The sequence below is a fragment of the Salmo salar genome, chromosome ssa11 (genome assembly GCF_905237065.1).
Source record: "Salmo salar chromosome ssa11, Ssal_v3.1, whole genome shotgun sequence".
Taxonomy (NCBI): Eukaryota; Metazoa; Chordata; class Actinopteri; order Salmoniformes; family Salmonidae; genus Salmo; species Salmo salar.
In genome coordinates this window covers 89,364,108-89,390,784 of record NC_059452.1, presented here as the reverse complement: position 1 = coordinate 89,390,784, position 26,677 = coordinate 89,364,108, and the positions used below count along the sequence as shown (strand labels likewise).

At 44.4% G+C, this 26,677-nt stretch overlaps 1 protein-coding gene across 3 annotated transcripts in view; it reads right to left on the bottom strand.

The window, feature by feature from the left end:
• The window catches only part of LOC106563399 (gamma-aminobutyric acid receptor subunit alpha-3), a 133,144-nt gene that overhangs the window by 5,596 nt on the left and 100,871 nt on the right, over window positions 1-26,677 (bottom strand). For all 3 annotated transcript variants that reach the window (XM_014128918.2, XM_045690027.1, XM_014128920.2), the window contains exons 6-9: window positions 18,027-18,109; window positions 14,599-14,742; window positions 11,963-12,115; window positions 5,813-6,018 (exon numbers count right to left, since the gene is read on the bottom strand). In XM_014128918.2, coding sequence (XP_013984393.1) covers window positions 5,813-6,018; window positions 11,963-12,115; window positions 14,599-14,742; window positions 18,027-18,109 — 586 coding nt within the window. The remainder of the gene's footprint in view (window positions 1-5,812; window positions 6,019-11,962; window positions 12,116-14,598; window positions 14,743-18,026; window positions 18,110-26,677) is intronic.

The following is a 26,677-nucleotide window of genomic DNA, read 5'->3' as shown; positions in this document are numbered from 1 at the left end:
GGCTGGGCCGGGGCTCTATCTGCTGGGCTGGGGCTCTGTCTGCTGGGCCGGGGCTCTATCTGATGGGCTGGGCCAGGGCTCTATCTGATGGGATGGGTCGGGGCTCTATCTGCTGGGCTGGGCCGGGGCTCTATCTGCTGGGCTGGGCCGGGCCGGGGCTCTATCTGATGGGCTGGCCAGGGCTCTATCTGATGGGCCGGGTCGGGCTCTATCTGATGGGCAGGGCCGGGCCGGGGCTCTATCTGCTGGGCTGGCCCAGGCCGGGGCTCTATCTGCTGGGCTGGGGCTCTGTCTGCTGGGCCGGGGCTCTATCTGCTGGGCTGGGCCGGGCCGGGGCTCTATCTGATGGGTTGGGCCAGGGCTCTATCTGATGGGATGGGCCGGGCCGGGGCTCTATCTGCTGGGCTGGGCCGGGCCGGGGCTCTATCTGATGGGCTGGGCCAGGGCTCTGTCTGATGGGCTGGGCCGGGGCTCTGTCTGATGGGCTGGGCCAGGGTTCTATCTGCTGGGCTGGGCCAGGGCTCTGTCTGATGGTCTTGGCCAGGGCTCTGTCTGATGGGCTGGGCCAGGGCTCTGTCTGATGGGCTGGGCCAGGGCTCTGTCTGATGGGCTGGGCCAGGGCTCTGCCCTATCTCATGGCAATATCAGTGGAGAAGCAGTGTCGGCTGCTGCCCCCTGGACGCCCTGAGGCTTTCACAGGGTATCGATTCCTTCTGATCCAACAACACCCCGGGCTCCTTATATCATAGCCACAGCTTAGATCAGCATAAGTGAGGGATAACTATTAACAAGCGTCTCATGACCCTTACCACAGCTACCTAAGCTAATTTATCCCCAGAATCAGGTCTGCTCTCAGCCTACCAACCTGACATACACCCTGCTTGTACATAATGTACCTGCCAATCAGCTAGTGTAGAGGGACTCCATAATATCATTCTGGGTTATGTAGTCTGAGATACAGGCAGAAGTAACCATAGCACATGGCTTTGTTTGGAAAGTAATGTTATTCAAAACATTGCATGACACTATACACAACAGTACACAAACATTTCTTGAGGGCAGACCAACTTTGTGTGATTATATGAATGCTTTCAGCAAACTTGGGGCATGAAGACTGCTTAGCGTGTGTGTGTGTGTGTCAAATCAAATCAAATTGTATTTGTCACATGCTTCGTAAACAACATGTGTAGACTAACAGTGAAATTCTTACTTACGGCCCTTCCCAAAAAATGCAGAGAGAAAAATAGAAAAATGATAACACAAGGAATAAATACACAATTATAACACGAGTAAATGATAACTTGGCTATATACACGGGGTACCAGTACTGAGTCCATGTGCAGGGGTATGAGGTAATTGAGGTAGATATGTACGTATAGGTAGGGATAAAGTAACTAGGCAACAGGATAGATAATAAGCAGTAGCAGCAGTGGTATGTGATGAGTCAAAATAGTTAGTGCAAAGTGGGTCAATGCAGATAGTCCAGGTAGCTATTTGGTTAACTATTTAGTCGTATGGCTTGGGGGTAGAAAGCTGTTCAGGGTCCTGTTGGTTCCAAACTTGCTGCATCGGTACTGCTTGCCGTGCGGTAGCCGAGAGAACAGTCTATGAATTGGATGGCTTGAGTTTGACAATTTGTAGGGTCTTCCTATGACACTGCCTGGTATAGAGATCCTGGGCGGCAGGGAGCTCGGCCATAGTGATGTACTGGGCCGTAGACACTACCCTCTGTAGCGCCTTGCTGTCGGATGCCAAGCAGTTGCCATACCAAGTGGTGATGCAGCCAATCAAGATGCTCTCAATGGTGCAGCTGTTGAACTTGTTGAGGTCTCCTGAGGGGGAACAGGCATTGTCGTGCCCTCTTCACAACTGTGTTGGGGAGTGTGGACCATGATTATTCCTTAGTGATGTGGACACTGAGGAACTTTAAGCTATCGACCCTCTCCACTACAGCCCGTCGATGTGGGTGGGGGCGTGCTCAGCCCCTTCGTTTCCTGTAGTCCACGATCAGCTCCTTTGTGTGCGTGTGTGTGTGTGCTCCTTGGCCCTGAATGGGGAGTGTTGAGAGATATTGCCTGTGTATCGGAGTGTGTTTTTAAGCACAAGGCTGAAAGTGTCTTGCTGTGAGTTTACACAGGGATCACAGAGTATCTTACAGCCTCTCTCTGGTTCTGTGTTTCTATGTTGGCATGTCTTATGGCTAAGAGTAACGGTATATATCCTGTGCTGTGTGTGCGCATGTGTCCGTCCATCCGTGAGCGTGTCAGCACATCTTGGGGCTATGAGTGTGTGTGTGTGTGTGTGTGTGTGTGTGTGTGTGTGTGTGTGTGTGTGTGTGTGTGTGTGTGTGTGTGTGTGTGTGTGTGTGTGTGTGTGTGTGTGTGTGTGTTTCCGTGCAGGCGTCCTGGCTTGCTGGGAACGCTGCCAGCTGTAGAGGTGGCTGGGCTCTACGTAGACCTGACTGCAGCCCAGCCTCGTTACTGCTGCAGAGTGTTACAGACTGTCTGTCAGCCAGCATGAATTAAACATGCTCTAAAATCCCTAATCAAGGTAAATGCTGCCTCTCTCTGCACTAATGTCCTATACTCCCTTCCTCCTTCTCCCGCTCTCTCTTTCCTTCTCTTCCTCACCTTCTCCCTCCTCTCACACCTTCCCCCCCCTCTCACACCTTCTACCCCCTCTCACACCTTCTCCCCCCTCTCATACTTTCTCCAACAAAACATAATGCAGTATAATCTATGCAGGGAGAAATGTAACACATTTCCTGCAGTAGGTGTCAAAATAGTTATGTTGACAACTACTGTGCTGTGACTTAAAATGTAAAATGTAATGTACATCCAACCCTATATGTACAAAACATTAAGAACACCTGCTCTTTCCATGACATAGACTGACCAGGTGAATCCAGGTGAAATCTATGATCCCGTATTGATGTCACTTGTTAAATCTACTTTAATCAGTGTAGATGAAGGTGGAGGAGACAGGTTAAAGAAGGATTTTTAAGCCTTGAGACAATTGAGACATGGATTGTGTATGTGTGCCATTTAGAGGGTGAATGGTCAAGACACAAGATTAAAGTGCCTTTGAACGGGGTATGGTAGTAGGTGCCAGGCGCACCGGTTTGAGTCAAGAACTGCAATGTTGCTGCGTTTTTCACACTCAATAGCTTCCCGTGTGTATCAAGAATGGTCCACCACCCAAAGAACATCCAGCCAACTTGAACACAACTGTGGTAAGCATTGGAGTCAACATGGTCCAGCATCCCTGTGGAATGCTTTGGACACCTTGTTGAGTCCATGACCTGATGAATGCAACTCAGTATTAGGAAGGTGTTCCTAATGTTTCGTATACTCAGTGTATGTTTCTAATTCAATCATTTCTTACTAGTCAATAATCACAGAAAGCTGACCGAGCAACATGTCTGTGCCTGAATCCCTGAGTAACACCCTGGTTCTCTAGTGGAGAGGAGAGGAGAGAGAAACCTCATTAGGTTGTATGAGAGTTGCTGCTACTGCTGCTGCCCAGGATAACAAGGCTGGCATGTCTAACAGGACACGTCTGACAAAAAAGGGCAACAGTGAGAGTCAGAGCAGCTCCACAGCCACTGAGGTAAATGACCTAACATCGACCCTCCTCTGGCTGTCCACTCCCAGCTTCAACTGAGACAGCCTCTCAGTGAGGTCACCATCTGACCCTCTCAGGAGAGGAGGCTGCAGCCACAGCATCTGATGACCAGGAATGCCATCCCCAACAGGACACTCAGCCAAGCATCCTTCCACCATCTCTGAGGAACGACCTTTTGATTGCACTCTGACTTCATACCCACGTCGTCCTCTGTGAAGCTAAGCCTTTAAACGAGGATAAAGCGCGCAGCGTTTTATCCCTCAGCTCTCCTGAAGCTGAGGGACGGTGATGGACATGCTATCGCTCTCCGAGTGACCCCTACCCTCATGTATCCATCACCACAAACTGCCTGCTCAACACAACTCAAAGAACACAGGACAGACATCCTGCTGCTGCTGCCAACAAGACAAAACATCAAAGACAAACACGTCTCCAATTACTGCATTTTAATTCGCAGAATCGTCTGTCCCCGAGTGACTACAGGAAGGTTTCATGTCAGCAATATGCCATGGTGCCAATCATCCAGACGGCAAACAAGTCAACTTGCAAATAACTTAAGGAATAATGGGAGTGTTTGACTGATGGTTGCGAGTGCTTCATACTCCTGAGATATTTCTACATGTTGACTTGGGCTGACAGAAGCACACTTAAAAGACTAAAGAGAAGACTTCTAAATCGAGTCTCAGATATCCCACTTTCAAAACTTCCCAGGAGTTCTCCACTTACTTTTAATATCATCACATCTGCTCGCATGATACACACCCCCTGATTGCATCCAAACTTCCCCAAACCTTTCTAGCCTTAAAAGGCCTACAAACATTTTTACAGCCCCTAAATGTCAAAATCACAATGTTTAATGAGCTCTTCATATAACCCCATGCCTTAATTATCACTGTCTCTCACTGTCTCCCTCTGTCTTGCACTGTCTCTCTGTGTGGGATGTACACTGGGTTTATGTGCTGTGTGTGTCTCTGTGTGTGAGATACACTGTTTTAATTTGTATGTGTGTGATATACACCGTTTTTCTGTGCTCAGGATACCTGCTCTGGGAGTTGTCCTTCCCCACCCCCTGCTGCTCACTCTGTTGTGTTCAGGCCCAGAGATCCTCCTCTGTTGGGCTGTTAATGAATAAATAAAGCGTCTCTTTACAGATTACCCAGGGCTGCCTTCTTCAGGAGGCTGGGATGGGACTTTCTATCAGTGTTTCCCAGGTACCATCATTCCTCATTCCCACTACAATACAATATGAGAGCTCTGCTCGGCTTCCCTCGCCACATCTCTGAGCCATTAGCTCTGAAGACGCTCATTTTTCAGGAGGTTATCAGGGGAGGATAGATAGAGAGCAAATCATCTAGAATAAGCAAAAAGCCACTTGACTCTAGAGAGAGGGTGAGGGAGAGAGGGAGAGGGAGAGAGCTGAAGAGGAGACAGCCTCATTTCAGACACACCATCTAGTAGATGAATGAAGATGGAGACAGCTGTGATTAGCTACTGTACTTCTCCACAACACCAGCAAAGCACAGAAAGAGGGAGCAAGGCTTTTAGGGGATCTGTGAGGATCCACATTATACTGTTTAAACATTTGAGCTACTGAAACTACCTCCATACATTGTAAGTGTACTGTTTCTATGTGTTTGAAGAATTGAAACTACCTCCATATATTGTAGGTGTACCTTTCTATGTGTTTGAAGTATTGAAACTACCTCCATATATTGTAGGTGTACCTTTCTATGTGTTTGAAGTATTGAAACTACCTCCATATATTGTAAGTGTACTGTTTCTATGTGTTTGAAGTATTGAAACTACCTCCATATATTGTAATTGACCGTTTCTATGTGTTTGAAGTATTGAAACTACCTCCATATATTGTAGGTGTACCTTTCTATGTGTTTGAAGTATTGAAACTACCTCCATATATTGTAATTGACCGTTTCTATGTGTTTGAAGTATTGAAACTACCTCCATATATTGTAGGTGTACCTTTCTATGTGTTTGAAGTATTGAAACTACCTCCATATATTGTAATTGACCGTTTCTATGTGTTTGAAGTATTGAAACTACCTCCATATATTGTAGGTGTACTGTTTCTATGTGTTTGAAGTATTGAAACGACCTCCATATATTGTAGGTGTACCGTTTCTATGTGTTTCAACGTAATGGAGCCAGGCCCGGTAGCTACAGAACTCACCCTCATCTCCTGGGCCTCCTTCTTGCCATCCCATGCCCAACTGCGCTTGGTAAAGTAGTTGACTGTGGCAAACTCTATCAGGGCAGAGAAGACAAAGGCATAGCATACCGCCATGAACCAGTCCATAGCTGTGGCATAGGCCACCTTAGGCAGGGAGTTCCTGGCACTGATACTTAGGGTTGTCATGGTTAGAACTGTGGTGACCCCTGGGGACAGAAAGAAGAGAGGCAAAGGGAATGATAGGGTGTATTAGAGAGTGTATGAACTGACAAACACACACACAAACACACACATACGTACATTACACACAGACCCAACTGGGTTAAACTACAGTACATGTACAGGTCTAGGATCTTAACTTGAGCCAGTCTCCTACAGCAGGAAAACAATCCTGCAGCATCAGGAAATGTGAATTATGTGGATTATAACTAATCAACATTTTTGTAGCGGTTGATACATTTTTTGTAAGGGAAATTCATGTCTGAAATTATAAAGTGGAAATGACAAACTTTAGAAGCCTTTTAAACCTCAAATACACTGCACATTTTACATTTCCCCGAATTGCAGGAAAGTTGTCCTGCAACAGGGTGATCAAATTAAGATACTACATCTGTAACTGTGTGTCATGTAAAGAACGAAAGTGCCATCCTTGAACATTCAGTACATGCTGTCACAGTGTGCTGTGACATATGGCCAAGGTGAGGACATAAAAACCCAATTGTGACATAAACAAACGATTCAGTTAGCAGAATTAGTGATAAAGACGCAGCTCCAATCTAACCTCTCCAACCCTGGTGCCAGCGCCAGCTCTCTACTACACTGACTCCATGAGTTTCACAGAACCGCAGATTGGAGGCGCCCCAAAGAAGAGCTCCACTGAGCTTGTCTGATGATACACTGTAATCCCTGTATTGATACAGTGCAGGCGGCTAGGCAGTCCCCTGCCATCTGTCTGGAGAAACATGGAACAACCACTTCCTAGTGGGACGAGGAGCCATGGGTGGATGGGAGAGAGAAGGGGCTGCTTTAGAACAGACACAGCAGCCTGACAGAGTGGTGCTGCACTTGATATGGAAACCCTGCTGGCTGATCACCTCATGAAAATGTGAGGGTCGCTCGCTGTGACCTGCAGCTTGAATGGGATGCCAACTACTACACAATGTCCATGACTGTAGTTGGGGTAGAGGCCTACCTGGGGGCTCTAGGCATTAAGTGATTGGAAATACCTCCTCCATTGACCACATCCATTGTGATGGAGTCTGTATTGAGTACCTCCATCATGTTTGACAGTGTGACACAGCCATCATATCCACATGAGGTTTCATTTAACTTTCCTGGCATTGTTTGACACTTAAGCGTTTTGAGGAAAATTCCACTGCCAGCATGGATGTCATTACACAGGCAATCAAAATGTTGAAACAGAAACAGATTAGATTTGGCCATCTAGACCAGTAGCTAGAAGACATAGCAAATAGGCATTCCAAATGTGAATGTGCAATACTCTTATTAGGTGTAAGGCCCAATGTTGATTTGAATCACGACACAGAAAGAGATTTGAGAGGATAAATCAATTGCTGTGTGAAATGTGCATGTTTTCTAAGTCATTGTGCCCATGCGCCAGCCATTGTGTTCTACGTCTCAGCGAATTTAAAGAATGAAATGATAGGAGAGCAGAGAATGGGTGTCCATCAAAGCAGATATAAGCAATCATTCCACTTCACCTGTTCCCACCTGCCTCATCTGTTAAAATAAAATAAATATAGGCTTCAAAAATGGACTTGTGCAGCTGAAGAGGTCAACTCAATGTGAACCTGTGGGGCTTGTGGTCTTACTGTTGATTTCCGCAGAATATACACTACATGACCAAAAGTATGTGGACACCTACTTGTCAAACATCTCATTCCAAAATCATGGGCATTAATATGCAATTGGTCCCCCCTTTGCTACTATAAAAGCCTTCACTCTTCTGGGAAGGCTTTCCACTAGACATTGGAACATTGCTGCGGGGCTTTTATAGCCACAAGGGCATTAGTGAGGTCGGGCACTGATGTTGGCGATTAGGCCTGGCTCGCAGTCAGTTTTCCAATTCATCCCAAAAGTGTTCGATGTGGTTGAAGTCAGGGGTCTGTGCAGGCCAGTCAAGTCCTCCCACACCGATCTCGACAAACCATTTCTGTATGAACCTCGCTTTGTGCACGGGGGCATTGTCATGCTGAAACAGGAAAGGGCCTTCCCCAAACTGTTGCCACAAAGTTGGAAGCACAGAATCGTCTAGAATGTCATTGTATGCTCTAGCGTTCCCTTCACTGGCACTAAGGGGCCTAGCCCGAACCACGAAAAACAGCCCCAGGCCACCAAACTTTACAGTTGGCACTATGCATTGGGGCAAGTAGCGTTCTCATGGCATCCCCCAAACCCAGATTCGTCCGTCAGACTGCCAGATGGTGAAGCGTTATTCATCACTCCAGAGAACGCATTTCCATTTCTCCAGAGTCCAATGACGGCGAGCTTTACACCACTCCAGCCAATGCTTGGCATTGCGCATGGTGATCGTAGGCTTGTGTGCGGCTGATCAGCCATGGAAACCCATTTCATTAAACTCCCGACAAACAATTATTGGGCTAAGGATGCTCCCAGAGGCAGTTTGCACTACGAGCTTCAGCACTCGGTGGTCCCGTTCTGTGAGCTTGTGTGGCCTACCACTTCGCGGCTGTGCCATTGTTGCTCCTACGTTTCCATTTTACAATAACAGCACTTACAGTTGACCAAGGCAGCTCTAGCTGGGCGGAAATTTGACAAACTGACTTGTTGGAAAGGTGGCATCCTATGACGGTTCCACGTTGAAAGTCACTGAGCTCTTCAGTAAGGCCATTCTACTGCCAATATTTGTCTATGGAGATTGCATGGATCGTTTTTATACACCTGTCAGCAACGGGTGTGGCAGAAATAGCCGAATCCAATAATTTGAAGGGGTGTCCACATACCTTTGTAATATAGTGTATAACTATATATACATTATTATGTTTGTCAGGTTGCATATACTTTATTGTGCAATCTTCAAAGCTGTAGCATAATTTAATGTTAAGTCTTTTATCAGTTCTGAAGTTGTTGAAAATATTGACAACTGGCAAATGTTAACAACAGAGGAGTTGCAATCTCCCCATATTAAAGAATATCAGGCAATTAAAAAATATCAATCGGCAAATTAACCAGAATGTCACTGGAGATTGTATTGTATTGTGTCCACAGTGTAATACGTCTGCTCAAACAATAAATCACAAATTACACTTGGGTGAATGAGAAAATGATACAGGGATTATCCACACAAAATATCAGGTCACGCCAGCCAGATTCTCCAACCTGGCAATCCGCTAGGGAACAAATGATTAATGAAATATCAACTTTCATGCTCTTTATACAAGACAAGTGAGCAGTTTCTCCTAAAATATTTAGACAGTTTTAAAGCCCTGTGGATGGCTCAGAGAGCAGGAGGTTGGCAGGGGCTGGTTGTGAATAGCAGTTGAAGTGACTGTCCAGTCAGGGAGGGTAGTCTGAATCTGAAACAGCCTTCCAGCTCCTGACCAACCAGGAGAGAGAGACTGTGATGGGGAGCACCTGTAGGCCTGCAGCTTAACTATGCTGCAGAACAAACATCTCTCCTACCAGGACACCTGTTTACCTGGACGCTTCATCAGTCCTCTTCCCTGAGGCCATTCTCATTTTCGTCAATTCCACACCCGTCTCTTAAACAATGTTGTGCCTTCGTGCACTTCCATTACAAGTGAGAGTTTGTTCATTCTGTGTACCCAACAAACACTTCTTCAGTGCATAAGCTTAACATCGCAGCAGAAGTCACATACTGCAGTGTTTGCTGAACGGTTCCCAATGGCCTTGGCCTTGTTTCAACTGAATCTCCATTAGAACACATGAAGAAATACATTCTGTCAACCCTTTCACAAACAACAGCTTCTTACTGTGACTTTTCTTGGCAATGAAAGGCCTTTGTTTTACAAGGGAGATAGTCATAGAGGTCGGATGAGGGCCCCTCCTTCATGACAGGAAGATGGGACAGAGATAATGGAGAAAATGTATGTGGCCAAGGGGATTGTGCCAGAGAAAAATACCAGATAATTTCTGCATGGCTGTAAGAATGTGAATTACTCTTATTTTTTTTGCACTTGATGTGCAAAGCAAATCCAAACAAATCAAGGCGGCTAGCAAGTGTATTTCTCCACTGTGCTCCGCAGCATGCCCTGCCCTGCTCTGTTCTGAAACACTAATTAACCGCCAAACAGAGGTCTGCTCTCTCTGCTGGGGGAGGCACTTTGAGTTGCCATGACACTCTGCTCATGGCAGGCGGAGAGGCGAAGCCGTGGGTGTCCATGACCGAGGAGAGAAGAGGGGGAATAGTGTGGGGTAAACTGGTTAAAATAAACATATGCTAACAGTTCTGGAAACATGACTAGTTGGGGAAATCGGAGTAATTGAAAAACATTAACCTCACTACCTAGTGCCTCTCATGTAAAGAAGTAAACCGTTAATCTCACTACCTAGTGCCTCTCATGTAAAGAAGTCAACCGTCAATCTCACTACCTAGTGCCTCTCATGTAAAGAAGTCAACCGTTGATCTCACTACCTAGTGCCTCTCATGTAAAGAAGTCAACCGTTAATCTCACTACCTAGTGCCTCTCATGTAAAGAAGTCAACCGTTAATCTCACTACCTAGTGCCTCTCATGTAAAGAAGTCAACCGTTGATCTCACTACCTAGTGCCTCTCATGTAAAGAAGTAAACCATTAATCTCACTACCTAGTGCCTCTCATGTAAAGAAGTCAACCGTTAATCTCACTACCTAGTGCCTCTCATGTAAAGAAGTCAACCGACTTCTTTACATGAGAGGCACTAGGTAGTGAGATTAATGTTTTTCAATTACTCCGATTTCCCCAACTAGTCATGTTTCCAGAACTGTTAGTCTCAGTATGAAGTGCTAGTGTCATGCATCACATCATCTGCAGTGAAATGGTCAAATGACCAAGCTGTATGATTTGAACACAGATATATTTCTAGGTGTGTTAGTGACTCACATGCTCTAGCTAGTCTGAACTGTAACAACACTATCAGACTAAATGTCTATACCTGATCTTCTGAGTCATTTGAAATCAAAGTGTTTTACTGCCAGCCTACAATAATGCTATATGTGTTAAATACAATACTTCCTTTTCTTCAAGTTTCTTGGCCTTCAGCTGTCGTTTTAATTCAAGTTTTAGTCCTAGATTAGGAAATGCTTTCTCCAACTTGAGGTTTGACTGTTTTCATTATTTACCTTGACATTGCTTTTGGAGGACTGTGCATAACTTGTCTGTTACTATCATTTCCCCTAAGCCTGAATGGGCTGCCTTTGCTTTCTAGTCTACCAACTCAAATTGTCAGAGCTCATCTTTCATTCTGACCCATCACAGAGGAAGCAGGATCTCACCCTTTCCAAGTCTCCATAGCGATGCTGGCAGGATCAGCTGTGCTTTGCATCTGATACGTCTGCCTCACAAAAAGTGTTGACAAAGCCAGACACCTTGCCAAAGTTAGCAAGAGCTCAATAAGCAATAATCTCTTAAAACTTGGCCGGCTTAAACTTTCTGCAAAGCACGTTCAATACCCCACCGAGAGCGATGCCACTGCAACACTTTTATCACTCCGTCCCCGGAGGTGAACGGCCTCACTTTCTCCTACTTAATTCCTTTCCAAGTTTGCTTGCGTTAATCTGTAATTAATTAGGTGGTTTTATGGTGGCCAAGTTAATTACAGGTCAATCCTGTGATCCAAGCACAGTTTTAAACCCAAATTCATCACTGTCCAGGGCCCAGCAAAGCCAACATGGGCACCAAGCTGCTTTTTACACTTCCCGTGTGAACTACAACTTCGGAAAGATTAACTTTTTCTACCCTCCCCTGGCACGCCAATTTACTGAATGCATCTGATGATGTGAACAAAAGCTGCTCCACAAATGCGTAAGCTGCCGCTGCTGCACACTTGTTTTGATGTAGCTTCATAATTTAAACCACAGCTCCATTGTTGCCACACTCCAAATTGTCGGAATGGTTCAATTACTCATTAAGTGCATTTCAGGGTTAAGGAGATAGGGGAAGACACTCACCGAATACAGTGCGGGCGGGAACTGACTCTCTGTTTAGCCAGAAGGAGACCTGAGACAGGATGACAGTCATGATGCACGGAAGGTAGGTTTGAATCACAAAATAGCCAATTTTCCTTTTCAAATGGAAATACGTTGTCATCACTACATATTCTCCTGGGGGGGGGACGACAGAGAACGAGAGAGAGAGATGCAGAGGACATTAATTATTAATACAGCTCATGTTCAGTCCAGACAAACACAAGGACTCTGCTGAAATATTCAGAACTATATTTATGAAAGTTAATACAACATGCATGCTAGCACAGCACCCGGAATCATGTTAATACAGCGACATGCATGCTAGCACAGCACTGGAATCGTGTTAATACAACATGCATGCTAACACAGCACTGGAATCGTGTTAATACAACATGCATGCTAACACAGCACTGGAATCGTGTTAATACAACATGCATGCTAACACAGCACTGGAATCGTGTTAATACAACATGCATGATAGCACAGCACTGGAATTGTGTTAATACAGCGACATGCATGCTAGCACAGCACTGGAATCGTGTTAATACAACATGCATGCTAGCACAGCACCGGAATCGTGTTAATACAGCGACATGCATGCTAACACAGCACTGGAATCATGTTAATACAGCGACATGCATGCTAACACAGCACTGGAATCGTGTTAATACAGCGACATGCATGCTAGCACAGCACTGGAATTGTGTTAATACAGCGACATGTATGCTAGCACAGCACTGGAATTGTGTTAATACAGCGACATGCATGCTAGCACAGCACTGGAATCGTGTTAATACAGCGACATGCATGCTAGCACAGCACTGGGATCCTGTGGGAAGCAGAGTATCAGTTTGTGAGAGTGGAGGTTAACTGATCGCATGCTTATCACAGTGTCTGGTTGTTAAAGGCAGAGATTGGTTTTCCCTCCACTGTTGGTCTGGATTAGATCTATTGACTGGAAGGGTTAGGGTTAGGGGGAGAGGAGAGCTGGCTGCAGTGGCATCCGTAATACGCTGACAAACAAGTGCTGGTATGTGTGAGAGGCTGAGAGCAGCACACCTCACTGTGTGGGTTCAGGAAAATAAATATGTGATAGTGTATGATCAACTGTGTTTTAAAAACATATACTGTACCACATGATCCACAGCCCCCAATGTGCTGAGAATCTATTTCCTGGATGACAGACACACTCTTATGTGCTGCGTAAAGGTGACACATATACCACTATGTTTGTTGACATGGGAAGACAGGAAAATTAAACAGTGTTAAGACGACAGATATTCCCTATCCTCAAGCCTGTATGTCCAGTACGTACAGCAGATACTGAGAAAACTCTGTGGTACAAGATTCATTGAGATATATTTCACATTGAGTTGTTGAGGCCAGTGATGTCAGTCGGTGATGTCAGTCAGTGTGAGGAGTCCATGTGGTGTTACAGTGAATATTCACATGACGGTTCTACCACACCTCAGTCCCTATCTGCCTCACCATGCCTGCCTCTATCACTGCAACCATGCAACCAGACTGAGACAATGAGAGAAGTGAGACAAAGTGCCCTATGCATCACAGTGACTAAATAGAGGTTAGACAACATTTTTATCTCACAGAGACCTGTCTCTTTGAGTGCAAGACACTTAAATAGCTTCCCTAATTTGAATAGCTGTCTCTGCCTGGTAAAAACAGGTTGACGCTCTCCCAAGAGGAAAGTGAGAGAACAAAAACTCAGTATTGTGCGTGTTGTAGATAAAGGGATTTTGCAGCAGCTATAGCAATCAGAATTTAAGATCAAATGAATGGCTGATCAACAGTGCTGGCTGACAGAGTGTCCTATAATTCAGTGCCAATTCAAATGGCTTTCAGACCAGAGCTCAATCAGAGGAAAAGTAGCATTCTCCTTCCTGCTCCAAGGCTCCTTATCTTTCTACTACTGCTGAATAGTTATCTTACTACTGAACAAGTTGAATAGTTTTACTCTTGGCTACCATTTAAAAAAATACTATCTGAAACTGGGCATATCAATGTGTGTTTCAATCTGAAATCAGAGTGCCTGTGTGTTCTTCCATCAAATAACATGTAAATGGGAGCTACCACAAAGATTCATCTTCTTCTTCATCTACCCTGCATTTACACATATTCCATTTTGTTCACAGATTTAGTGTTGGATAACAGGAGAGTTTGTCAGTATTTCTCCACCAGCCTATAAGAAAGTCCCTGCATTCAGTGATCAGTGTTTACCTCCTTTCCCCAAACTCAGCAAGTCTTCCTTTAAGTGGTGAGACCGCACTGACCCCAATAATACTAGCAGAGACAAATCGATGAGGCAGCCGCTTGCAGAACAGCTCAGATAAATAACTTTACAAAAAGACACAAATAGAATCTGTAAGTATATGCCAACGGTGTACAAAGGAAAAGGGAGAGAAATGAATTAATCCAAATTGTCTTGCTAGCCAGGAGCTGAAAAGAGAGGTTTTCGTGAGAAATGTAAAGCAGATGTTCCATTAGTGAACACCTTTGTTCTGATGTTATCTCAGTGGTAATGACTTGATCATATGGTATAATAGAACCTGTGCTGGAACTGCATGTTCATTTGAAAGTGGCAGACATGTTGTATGGGCTACCTGTGCTGGAAATCATAGATTCTTTCCCAATATCGTGGCCCAGTAGGTCATACTGGTTTAGCCTTGACCCATCATCTGCTACGACTACAGAGCCCTCATCTCCTTTGGTCCAGAGATAGACAACCTCATTGTTTGTATACGCATCTGAGAGAAAGAGAGAGAGAGAGAGAGAGAGAGAGAGAGAGAGAGAGAGAGAGAGAGAGGGGATGGATAGACAGACACACCGGTAGAGGAAGTGACAAATAATGAAAGTAGTACATGTCAGTTTCCATGTAGAGTGAATAATGCAACAGTGCTACAATTGGCTGATTCTGGTGATGGCAAATCAATGGTAATAAGAAAGGGGGGGGCATCGATCTGAATAAATGCACATCAATGAAGTCTATTTGAATGAGAGTTTAATAAAAACGAAAGTCAGAAATAGCGATATAATATATGACTTACCTTTGAAGATCTTCTTCTGCTGGCACTCCTAAAGGTCCCAGTTACATTACAAATAGTCCTTTTGTTCGATAATGTCCTTCTTTATATCCATAAAAACTCTGTTTAGCTGGCGCGCTTCAGTCAATAATCCACTCGGTTTCCCTCCTTCAAAATGCATACAAAATGAATCCCAAACGTTACCAATAAACTTATCCAAACAAGTCAATCAACGTTTATAATCAAACAATAGGTACCCTAATACGCAAATAAACGATCAAATTTAAGATGGAGAATCGTTATTGTCTTTACCGGAGAAAAATACCAAAGAACACGCTCTCATTCACGCCCTTGGAAACCCTACAGCCAAAATGGGAGCCACCTAGAAAAACTACAATTTCTGGCTCATTTCTCCAAAACCAGCCTGAAACTCTTTCTAAAGACTGTTGACAGGAACTGCAATCGGGCACGATTTTGCCCTATTATAAAAGTGCCAGCCATTGAAATCAGGGGTAGGATGATTTTTTTTTTTTTTTGGGGGGGGGTGGTTTGTCCTCGGGGTTTCGCCAGCCATTTCAGTTCTGTTATACTCACAGACATTATTTTAACAGTTTTAGAAACTTTAGAGTGTTTTCTATCCAAATCTACCAATTATATGCATATCCTAGCTTATGGGCCTGAGTAGCAGGCAGTTTACTTTGGGCATGCTTTTCATCCGGACGTCGAAATACCGCCCCCTATACCAAAGAAGTTAAAAGACACAGTCAGTCAGTCAGTCAGTCAGTCAGTCAGTCAGTCAGTCAGTCACACACACACACACACACACACACACACACACACACACACACACACACACACACACACACACACACACACAGGCACAAACATTGCAGTAGAAGAGCAGATGGAGGATGGTGAAAACACCCAGCTGAGCACCAATAACATCATCATTCACACATCAGCCTGAGGTTTGCTAATTAAATGTTGATAGCCACAGAGAAATTATTGTTTTATACTCGTGGGAGATCATTAATAAAAATAGTTAATGCATCTACTTGAAGGCCTCTTCATCTACAACAATTGTAATTGGTAATGAAGGGTATTATTCTGTTCTCATGTGTATTCTATATCTCCATCTGTTTGTAAAAGAGCTACTCAGTGTGGTCAGATTCTCAGCTCCGCTTAGCAGAGAAGGTCAACTATGTCAAACACTTTCATTGCACAGTAAAGATTCGGCCCACTATCCAGGGCTTTGAAATCATTCACTACACTTATGCTCAGAAAGTAGGAGAGTGAGGATGTCAATTCTCTCTGGATGTCCATTGTCTCTGAATCTGCGCATAAAGTACATGCCGAATTTCATGTCTGCATAAAGTCGAGGATACAAGTCTCCATAACCAGTTGTAAGGATAATGCAGCACACATAAATAATGCTGCTCACTAAAATCCAGAACAAAAAAACATGATTAGGACGGGCATATTACTGATCCCATGATAAAAAAACTATAGAACATTTGAAAGAGCACAACTGCATCTCAATGTTGTACTTTAGGTACATCTGCCTTGTTCTGTTACAGGAACCTGTCTGGCTCAGATATCCCCTTTATGAACAACATAGCATCATAAATCTACAGCCAAATTATTTTATATCTAGGGGGACAAAACAAACCCTGGCTCTCTTTAGCTTATATTCAGAATGTGAAACCCTGAGAGGTTCAGAGCTCACAGGGAGGGAGAATAAAAGGCATCTACATTATGTTTGTGATTGCTGTGCCATTTCCAATGAAAATAAATGTCATGTAAAATAGCGGTGATTGGGGCGAGCGGCGCACAGTACTGCAGCAGATTGCCTGTAGCACGTCAGGCCTCAACAAAAGCCGCTAATTACTTGCCAACCGTGTGCCGTTGCGTTAAGGAGACGATTGTTCCTGGGCTTTGCAGCGGATTTCCATTGATATAAATACAGATCAGAGGAGGAGCCGTGCCGAAGGGGGCATTGTGACAGTCTGCCAATAAGAGCCCTGCTCGCTGAAGGAAACAACGGCCCTGAAAGGGCCCCTTTTGTTTTATTGGCTGCCTGATGTTTTATTCACAACGCCCTGGCCAGCTCCGAGTCACTCTGACCTTTAATATGTCATTGACAGAGTTCTTATTTCTAGGAACAATAGCTTATAAAATAACCTCTCCCTGTTCTATACGCTGTGAAACGTACGACTTAGAGCAGGGTCGTCAAACATACGGCCCGTGGGTAATGGATCTACATTCATACAGTTTCTTGACTGTGTCCAGCTCGATAATAATTTGCAAAATGAGAGCTAGACAATCAGGGAGCATCAGGAAATTTAAAAAACGATGAATGGAGGACTATCTTTTGCAAATTTGTACTACAAATGCATATAATAAAAATTCAGTGCGGCCCTCCGGACCTCGTTAAAGACCAAACGCGTCCCCCAGGGCTAAATGAGTTTGACATAGTTTTCCCCGCAAAATAGCCCGCCTACAAGGAAACTCGACAAATCTCGACGACGTTGAGTGCACGAGGGGATCTGTGCGCTGTGTAGTGCCTTCCACAAAAAGTTCTGCTCTACAAAAGGACCCGTAAGCGGCAGGGATGGAGACAGAACTAATGGACAAGATGTCTATTACACTCCACATGCAATTCACACGGTCCAAGGCTGCGGCCAGATTAAATGGATTTAAACCTTTGATTGATATGGTGGAGAACAACAGACCATTGTTTAACATGTATACGTCTGTATATAGCCTCGGTATTGTTATTTTTTACATTTTTTTTACTTTAGTTTATTAAGTAAATATTTTCTTAACTCTATTTTGTGAACTGCATTTTTGGTTAAGGGCTTGTAAGTAAGCATTTCATGGTAAGGTCTACACCTGTTGTATTCAGTGCATGTGACAAATCAAATTTGATTTGATTTTGATCTATGACCTCTATTTCTGTGATGTCAGTTATATGGATTAGAATCAGAGGTATATCTAGAGGGACTTACAGCTCCCAAACTTCAGAGGGCAGTCATGTGTATCCATGGGGAAATCCTCCAAGTGCATGGGACACTCAGCGTGGATGGTTAGCCTGGTCAGAGAGGGAGAAAAACAACAAGGACATGTCAGTGGACAGGCTGGAATATATAAACTATTCTTAAACCCTCCATGACACCTGTCACATGGTAGCAACACATACTGTATGTTAACGCTTTATATGTTGAGACATCCTTTTCATTTGCCAGATCCTGTTCAGTATCTTTCTAAAGGGCAAAGCAGTGGCTCGACACTGGACGCCTACTTCAATAACTTTTACTGCACACCATTCTGCACCATTAGACTTTCATCCTGTCACCCAGAGCTGCAATAGAAACATGAATGACAGGGCCTTAGTCATTTTCCTCTGTATCCGAATACAGTAAGTATACACCACGTCTCCTTTGGGCCACCCAAGGTTGTCCTGCCCCTGATGGCAGGGGAATATTGTGGTGCGCCAGAGATAATCTACAGTTCTGAGACTGACCTGACATTTGGGTTTTGTTGAAAAGAGAATGGAGGGGAGGGGAGGGGGATGGGGGTGATGTGAGCGGGGAACAGTCAGCATGTGCAGTCACGTACTGTAGTGTGTCTGGACATCAATGTGTCTGCTGAGGGCTGCGGTGTCTGGGTTGCCAGTGATTTGTCTGTTTTCCCATTAGCGGAGCTCAAAGCTCCAACTCCCTCCATCCACCAGTAGGGCCTGTCACCCAGCTAGTCAGCCAGCCAGACAGCCAGACTACTCCGCTCTGGAGACCTGTGGAGCAGCCAGACAGACTGCTCTGGAGACCTCTGGGCCAGCCAGCCAGACTGCTCTGGAGACCTGTGGAGCAGCCAGACAGACTGCTCTGGAGACCTCTGGGCCAGCCAGCCAGAGTGCTCTGGAAACCGCTGTAGCAGCAAACAAGCCAGCCAGCCAGCCAGACTGCTCTGGAGCTTATCCAGTTGATTAGATATTGACCGGTTGTCCCTCGACACACCTACTCCACTCCTGAGGGAGGGAGCTCTGCAAATCAGGCAGGAGTGATGGGAGGAGACTGGCATCTGCCTAGGAGATCACATCTCACAACACACATCACATTACATGATGACGGCACCAGCACTATATCACTCTCCCTACTAACTCACTTTTACCACGGTAGACAATGTCAGTGGACAGGCTGCTATACTTCAGAATGGCAATGGCACTTTCTGTGTCCATAGTTTATTTGACGGGGGCCTGCTTTAGACGGCAGTGGAAACAGATCTATTGAGCCACAGTCTTCCCTGTGGCTCAATTGGTAGAGCATGGTGTTTGCAACACCAGGGTTGTGGGTTCGATTCCCACGGGGGGCCAATACAAAAAAAAAAATATATATATATATATATTAAATGTATGCATTCACTACTGTAAGTCGCTCTGGATAAGAGCGTCTGCTAAATGACTAAAATGTAAATGTAAATCTATGGGCCCCATGGGACCTTATCAACACCTACTGGGACCAGGATAAGAAACAGAAAATGCTTCTTCCTAAGCAATGACATAGGTATAGGCATTATGTACAGAAAATGTATATGGAATTGAGAGATTCTTGTTTTGTACTGTAATTTGTTTTTGGAATACAACATACAGCGATGCATTCTAGGGAATAGTAACCCTGAGAAAAACACAATTTTTCAGGCTCCAATGCATTCCCCACCATTGTTAATGATTTCTATTTTGTGTCCTCGTCACTTTCATTAAAATGCAGCAGGTCAATCATTCAATTAACCCTGTGACCAAATAAACTCCATCCTGGTAAATACTTCCCTACACTTGAGTCTAGTAGAACACTGCTGTGATTTTGAGCAATGTCCCCTGATCCTGCCATCAAGACGTCGTAAAGTCTACACAGTACCACCACTCTTAAGTGTTTAATGAGATAAAGCATCTTACCCCCTGGGTAACCTACAACCATAATGGTTATGATGTTCTTGGCCTTGCAAATTAACTATACTTGGAGGAAGAAGAACACTTTGCTGCTGACAATTAATGGCCTTCCTGTGTGTGCGCGTGCGTGTGTGCCTGTTGGCCAGGAAGCCAGAGCAAAAATGGCCTCATGGGGCCAACCCCTCCTTCTCCCGTTGCCACCTCCGGAATAACAGCTGCATCGATCACAGTGCCATCGCCAGAGCCTATAGCACCTTGTCTCTGTCGGAGCTCCAGGGGGCCTTAGCGGGAGGTGTGTGTTCCACTCCACCCAACCCCACCCCCCTTTATTTGAAGTTCTACTCCATACCTCACCAGATCATGAAAACTTCTCCCATTACTTATCAATCTGGCCAGTGGAGAAGATGAGTCTGTGTTGATGGAACTCTATTGCATTACTAGCTAGAGGTCTGTTTGGGTGATTCACAGCTTCTGGAGGACTTTCAGAGTCTGCCTGCCAATCTATCACTTCTGCTCTCTTTGTTGTAATAAGCTTTCAACTTGACATATACACTTCACAGAGAGCAAATGGTCACGTCACACGCTGACACTGGACCTTTGTCTGACGCTGAGACACACACCCAGGGCCGGCTCCTGAAAGAAAAAATTGCCACCTCATGGCAAAATGAGTAGAATTGCAGGAAATGAGCGATAAAACTGCAACAATTTCCCTCTGCCACATGGAAGAATTTGTAGAATTGCTGGAAATGTGTTATAAAATTGCAAAATGTTCTCTGCGCCTCTTCGCCTTCGTAGAACTGCAGAAAACTTGTTTTAAAATTGCAAAAATGTCTCTCTGCCCGATGGCAAAATACCGTAAGTAGAATTCCATGACATTTGTTATAAAATTGCATGAAATTTACTTTAAAACAAATGTTTCTATCCACCATCAATTGGGGGGGGCCACAAAAAAAATCTTGCTTAGGGCCACCAAAAGGCTAGAGCAAGCCAGCCACGTCCTCCTCCTCGGTGTGATGAGTGAAAAATCTACTGTCAGGTCCAGGGCGGATCGTTCATCATCATACTTATCATCATAGCTGGGGACTCTGGATCATGATCAATGAGTCTCACTTTCCCTCTCCAAGCCAGAAATCCCTGGTGAGACCATATGCTACTGTAATGATGACACCGTACCCCATGGACTCCACCTCCTCCGAAGGAAAACACCCCTGGGAGAGGAGGAGGGGGTGGGGGCGTGGAAGTGACAAGAGAGAGATGGAGTACAACAGAGCTGGACATTTTATGGAAGACTAGTGAATGACCCCTGCATCTGCCAAGCAGACATTCAATCAGTCAAATGCAGCAGAATGGAGAATTTACCTTTCCACAAGGGCAACATAACATTTCCTAGATAGGGTTGCAAAGTGAAGGTATATTACTGGAAACTTTCTAATGGGTACTTATGGGTACTTCAGCTTATCACAGGTGTCTGTAAATTATCTCTAGCCCTCCGTGGCCTTATCACATATAAAATATATAAACTAATCAAATAAGAGGATTTAAAAATGTGAATAACATCAACAAATTATGACAAAACTGCAAAACATTATCCTAAATATAAACAATCAACTTTGGTGTTTAATATGAGGGTTTCAGCATGTTTCACACACTTGTATTTATTTTACTACTGTATGTCAATATGTCTTTGTTGTAAATGTTTTGGCACCAACTGGTGGCAGTTTCCAAAAAGTCAATAGTTGGAAGAGTTGCAGCGTTAAGGGAAAATAATACTATTATTGATTAGATGCTTTTTAATTAGGCAATTTTCTATTGAACATGTGGTCTATCCACTAGAAACTCATTGACAATATGGACAGATTTTTTTTTAAATGAATACAATATATGAATTTAAAAAAATTCAGTTATTGAAGTATAAATTACCAAAGTTACCATATCCTGCGCCATAGATTAGCTGTTAATTACCAAAATTACTGAATATTCCGGTAACTTTGGTAAATTAGCGGTAGCTTTGCAACCCTTATCCCAGATATCCTGCACCCCAGAGTATACATCACAAGAGTGTCCTTTCTGCTTTTGTCTGACTATGCGAGTGGTGAGATCATAGGTCATAAGATCAGGAAAGCCATTACATTTGTACAGCTCTGCCCTTGGCTTTAAAGCCCTAATCAAGGCTTCCAATATTACTATCCATACTACTATCCAACCAAGGTTTTTCCCACAGTGCTATTCCTTAGGTTCTGATGCCTGGCTCTCACAGTTATAACAACGCACGGCAATTAGCTCCAGAGAAGATCTCCGTAATTACCGTTATCAACAATGACTTGCGGAAACGCTGTGAAACGCACAGTACTACTCTCGCACCACACAATTAATTTACTGCTACATTAGACTAAATCCTGTTGTGGAATATGCATATTGAAAGGAGAGGTAGCTGTAAAAATGGTAGTAACTAACTACAGTGGTAATTATGGTGGTAACACACAACCCTTGACTGCAAACACACAATCCAACCTCAGCGAGGGTAGGGTAAGTAGGCCTTCTCAGAGTGGTCCTATGCATTGTGTTAATGCATGTGAGGGCCTGGTTGCTTAGAAACCTTGGATAGGGCTGTATGTTTTGCCCACTTAAGCAACATGATTGTCCTTTACTATGGGGCTTCATTTAAAACAAAAATACTCTGCTCTCTGTGCCATGACTTCCCCTCTGTTTTTTATTTAACCTTTATTTAACTAGGCAAGTCATTTAAGAACAAATTCTTATTTACAATGACGGCCTACCCCGGCCAAACCCTAATGACGCTGGGCCAATTGTGCGCCGCCCTATGGGTCTCCCAATCACGGCCGGTTGTGATACAGCCTGGAATCAAACCAGGGTCTGTAGTGACAACTCTAGCACTGAGATACAGTGCCTTAGACCGCTGCGCCACTCAGGAGCCCTCTGGTCTCTTCTGTACAGGAGACCAGAGGAGGAATGGGTTAATAAAACTTTATTAACCCATTGAAATGTAAATGATCAGGAGATGTCATTGCAGTTCATGTCCTTACACATATTGTATACTGAATAACATTTAAAACACATTTTTTGTACAGTTATACAAGGCAACCAGTGGTCTAAAAGAGGAAAACATTTTCCTCTGGCCAGTGGTATAACATACTCATGCTGACATGACTAGCAGGGATAGGTTGCCCTGAATGAATGAGTTTATTCCATAACTTTTGTCAGCTCTGGTGAACTGCAGGTGTAGGACATGAGTTCACATCAGCCTCCTTCACAGCAGACTACTTCTGAACAGGAGCAAAATGCCAGAGTGAAAGGTCACCCAAAATGGCTCCCCGAATGAGTGTTTCAAAAAGAGATTCAATCCAGAGATGACTTGAGAGTCACATTATTCTGATGATTGAACTGCAGTAGACCATGTGTATGTGACCAATAACATTTGATTTGATTTGAGTAGAGTCTGGACGGCATTAAGACTAATCTTTGCAAGTATCATTGGCTCAGCAGGTACGTTTCCTTGCACAAATCACCCTGTGAGGTAACAAGATGACATTAAGAGCAGAGAAAACATCCCCGCCTGCCTCTTACAGGATATACTGTAACTCCCCAGTTAAAAAACTCCCAAGTTTATACTTGTAAACCTCCTCCAACTATTATTTTTTTCTTCTAAAATCAGCCGAGCTCGAGCACACACACACCACCCTAATTATGAGGTGGCTGAGCAGCTAACAGGGCGTGAAATGCCCCGTTACAATATGTGTCAGTCACAGCTGTGGCCAAATGAGTGGCGACGTGGGAACCAACCCTCCCCATCCCATGCCCTCCATGCCCAGCACTCCTCTCCCTGCATGGTCTCAGGAGCCCCTACCAACATCCTGCTAAACGCCCGTAGGTGTGTCAATCAGAACGCAGGCTGAAACACAGTAGAGACAGATCCCTGACTGAGTTTGACTTTATTTCCATCTGTGTCAAGGTTACACATTCACGCAGCAAATCTGTAATGCACCTGACAGCCAAGTCAAAGTCTCCTGTCGCTGTTGCTGTCTATTTAACATGCTCTAGCTGGCTCTTTGCCTGCCATTGTCTCGTCACATGTCTCAATAAACGTGCCCTTGTGCAGGTTCACAAACAGTTAGTGTTTCAGTGTACAAACATCATTAAAATGGACCCCTTGGCTCCAATTAGACAACACCCCTAGGAGGAGGATGGCAGCAGTGTTTAGTATTATTTTCACCACTGAAAATGCCATTGAGAATCTGTTTTATGGACCCAGAGATGCTTGACATCAGTTAGAGTACGAGAAAGTAATTAAACCTGAATCTGTGTGAAAACAAACTACCCGTATTTACCCAGCACAAAGACTCCTAATCCAATCACATACAACAAACACAGAGAGAAGGTCAGACAGAAAATAAAGTTTTTATTTGGACGGCCCTAAACCCAATGCTGAATTCAATATTGTACTTTCTTTCTCCTCAGCATATGTCCGCTTATTATTGGAAGTGTTAAAAGGAGAATTCTATTATTAAGACTTCAGCCAAAAGGCACTTTAAATATCTATTAAACACTTGACTCCCCTGCGACAAGAGTACATCCAGATATCATTACTAGGAGGTCAGCTGACTTAGTGCTATCTGGTACTGTATGATTGTGTTGTCAGTCCTTCACAAGGATGCACATCAACCCACACATCATTATCAACGATGATGTTCCAGAGGAGAAAACATGTCACAATTATCAGCAGTGTTTGTACTTCAATTCCAACATTGTTTGTTTAGCTAGAGGCAATTTTGTTTTCTTATATATTTTTTCTCTCTCATCTCATATGATATACTCATCACTATAGGAGCAGAAAGTATTGACGATTTCATTAGTTTAAGCATGAATCCAGGGTCAGACGCAAGTACTACCATCGTTCCTAATGATGTTGTATAACAGCAACCAGGTTTTATATTCCACATACAGCGGAATGTATTGTTTCAAATACTTACAGTAAATTGCAGGGCTATAATGGGAGATTTTTTTTATCTTTATTTTACTAGGCAAGTCAGTTAAGAACAAATTCTTATTTTCAATGACAGCCTAGGAACAGTAGGTTAACTGCCTTGTTCAGGGGCAGAATGACAGATTTTTACCTTGTCAGGTTGGGGGGTTTGATCTTGCAACCTTTTGGTTATTAGTCCAGCGTTCTAACCACTAGGCTACCTGCCGCCCCAGCTGGGAGCTATGCTGGGAGCTATGCTGTAGGCCCCATGCTGTAGGCCCCATGCTGTAGGCCCCAAGCTGTAGGCCCCATTCTCTGATTAATCACCACTTTATTCCCTACCTTTGTGAACATGCACATTTCTGTACATTATTTAAACCACGCTCTGAATCTTTGTGCTTTAACTTTTAATGACTCACCCTTACTGAACCCTTCTACGCAGTAGAGAAGGAGAAGAGGTCTGCAGAAAGAGGGCTGGAGTGATAAAAGGCACCTCAGCCTGTTCCAAACCCCCTCCCCTCACTATAGATCTCAGTGCCTGGCTGCCACTTCATACTGCTGACCCTGGTGAGGTGTCATTTGCAGGTGGCTAAATCAACAGGGATAACTGCAGAGAGTGGAGCTGGCATGCACTGAGAGAGGCAACAAAGAGCACCCGCCCTCCAATTCCATCTGAAATTCCAAGGCAGCACTGTAGAGGTAACCTTAAGACCTCCATGTGCAACAATTACTCACAGGCAGACGTTAATAGCCATCTCCCTCCGTGTATTACGTCAGCGAGCTAAATGACTAGAAATCCATGCCTGCCCTTAAACTATCTAACACCTCATCTGCCCCCATGGTTGTTTTAACACCCCCATCCCATCTCCCCCCTCCTCTGCCTGGTCGGTGACTCTCATCCCCCTCACAAGGAGGAGACATCACTATTGGCTCTGTGACAGGGCTTGGCCAATAGGCACCCAAAGAGAGTGCCTGTTATAGCGCTGAACGTGCAATTAAATCCTAACCTCTGTCGCCCCCATATTGAGTGCTGGGGTGAGGCCTGGGGAGGGCTGAAGGGCTGTGGAGAGGACAGAGACAGGGACAGCCAGGGACAGGGAGTAAAAGTCATGCTGAATGGGGCTCCACCACGGGGCTAATCCCAGGCTAACAAACTGCTGCGGCTGGCTGCCCGAGATGGATGGGAATGTCACCAGGAGGTCAAGGGGAACATAAAAGAACCTGGAGAGGGAGGGAGGGGGAAAATACATTTTATACCTTGCCAAGTAACATAGAGAAGGGCTGTACAAATCTCATGTAATGTTTCCATTAGTGCTCTATAATGTACTGTATAATATCTTCATCATACATTTTTTTCCCCTGTAAAATAATGAGCTACAATTAAAAGCAAAAATAAAATAAAATTGCATCATACTCTCAGAAGATTCTATCCTTTAATGTTTTAAATAAGAATATATTGACCATGGCCATGTAATACTTGAAGGAAAAAAGATGACTGAGTGAGTGAGTGACTGTACTTTTTCATTTAGAATGAAATCCACTGAACTCAAGCTGCACACGTCTAGAAACTCCTAAGAAAAAGAGCCTAAATGAAGTGTCAGTCCCCCAGAGGGAGCATCATCCATCCAGTCAACATGGAACAGATGTGTGTGATACCTGGCTGCAGCATGTGCGCTGTAAGGTTGGAGCGCTAGTCACAATACCGCCTGTGTTTCCCATGCTGTCAGCCCAGC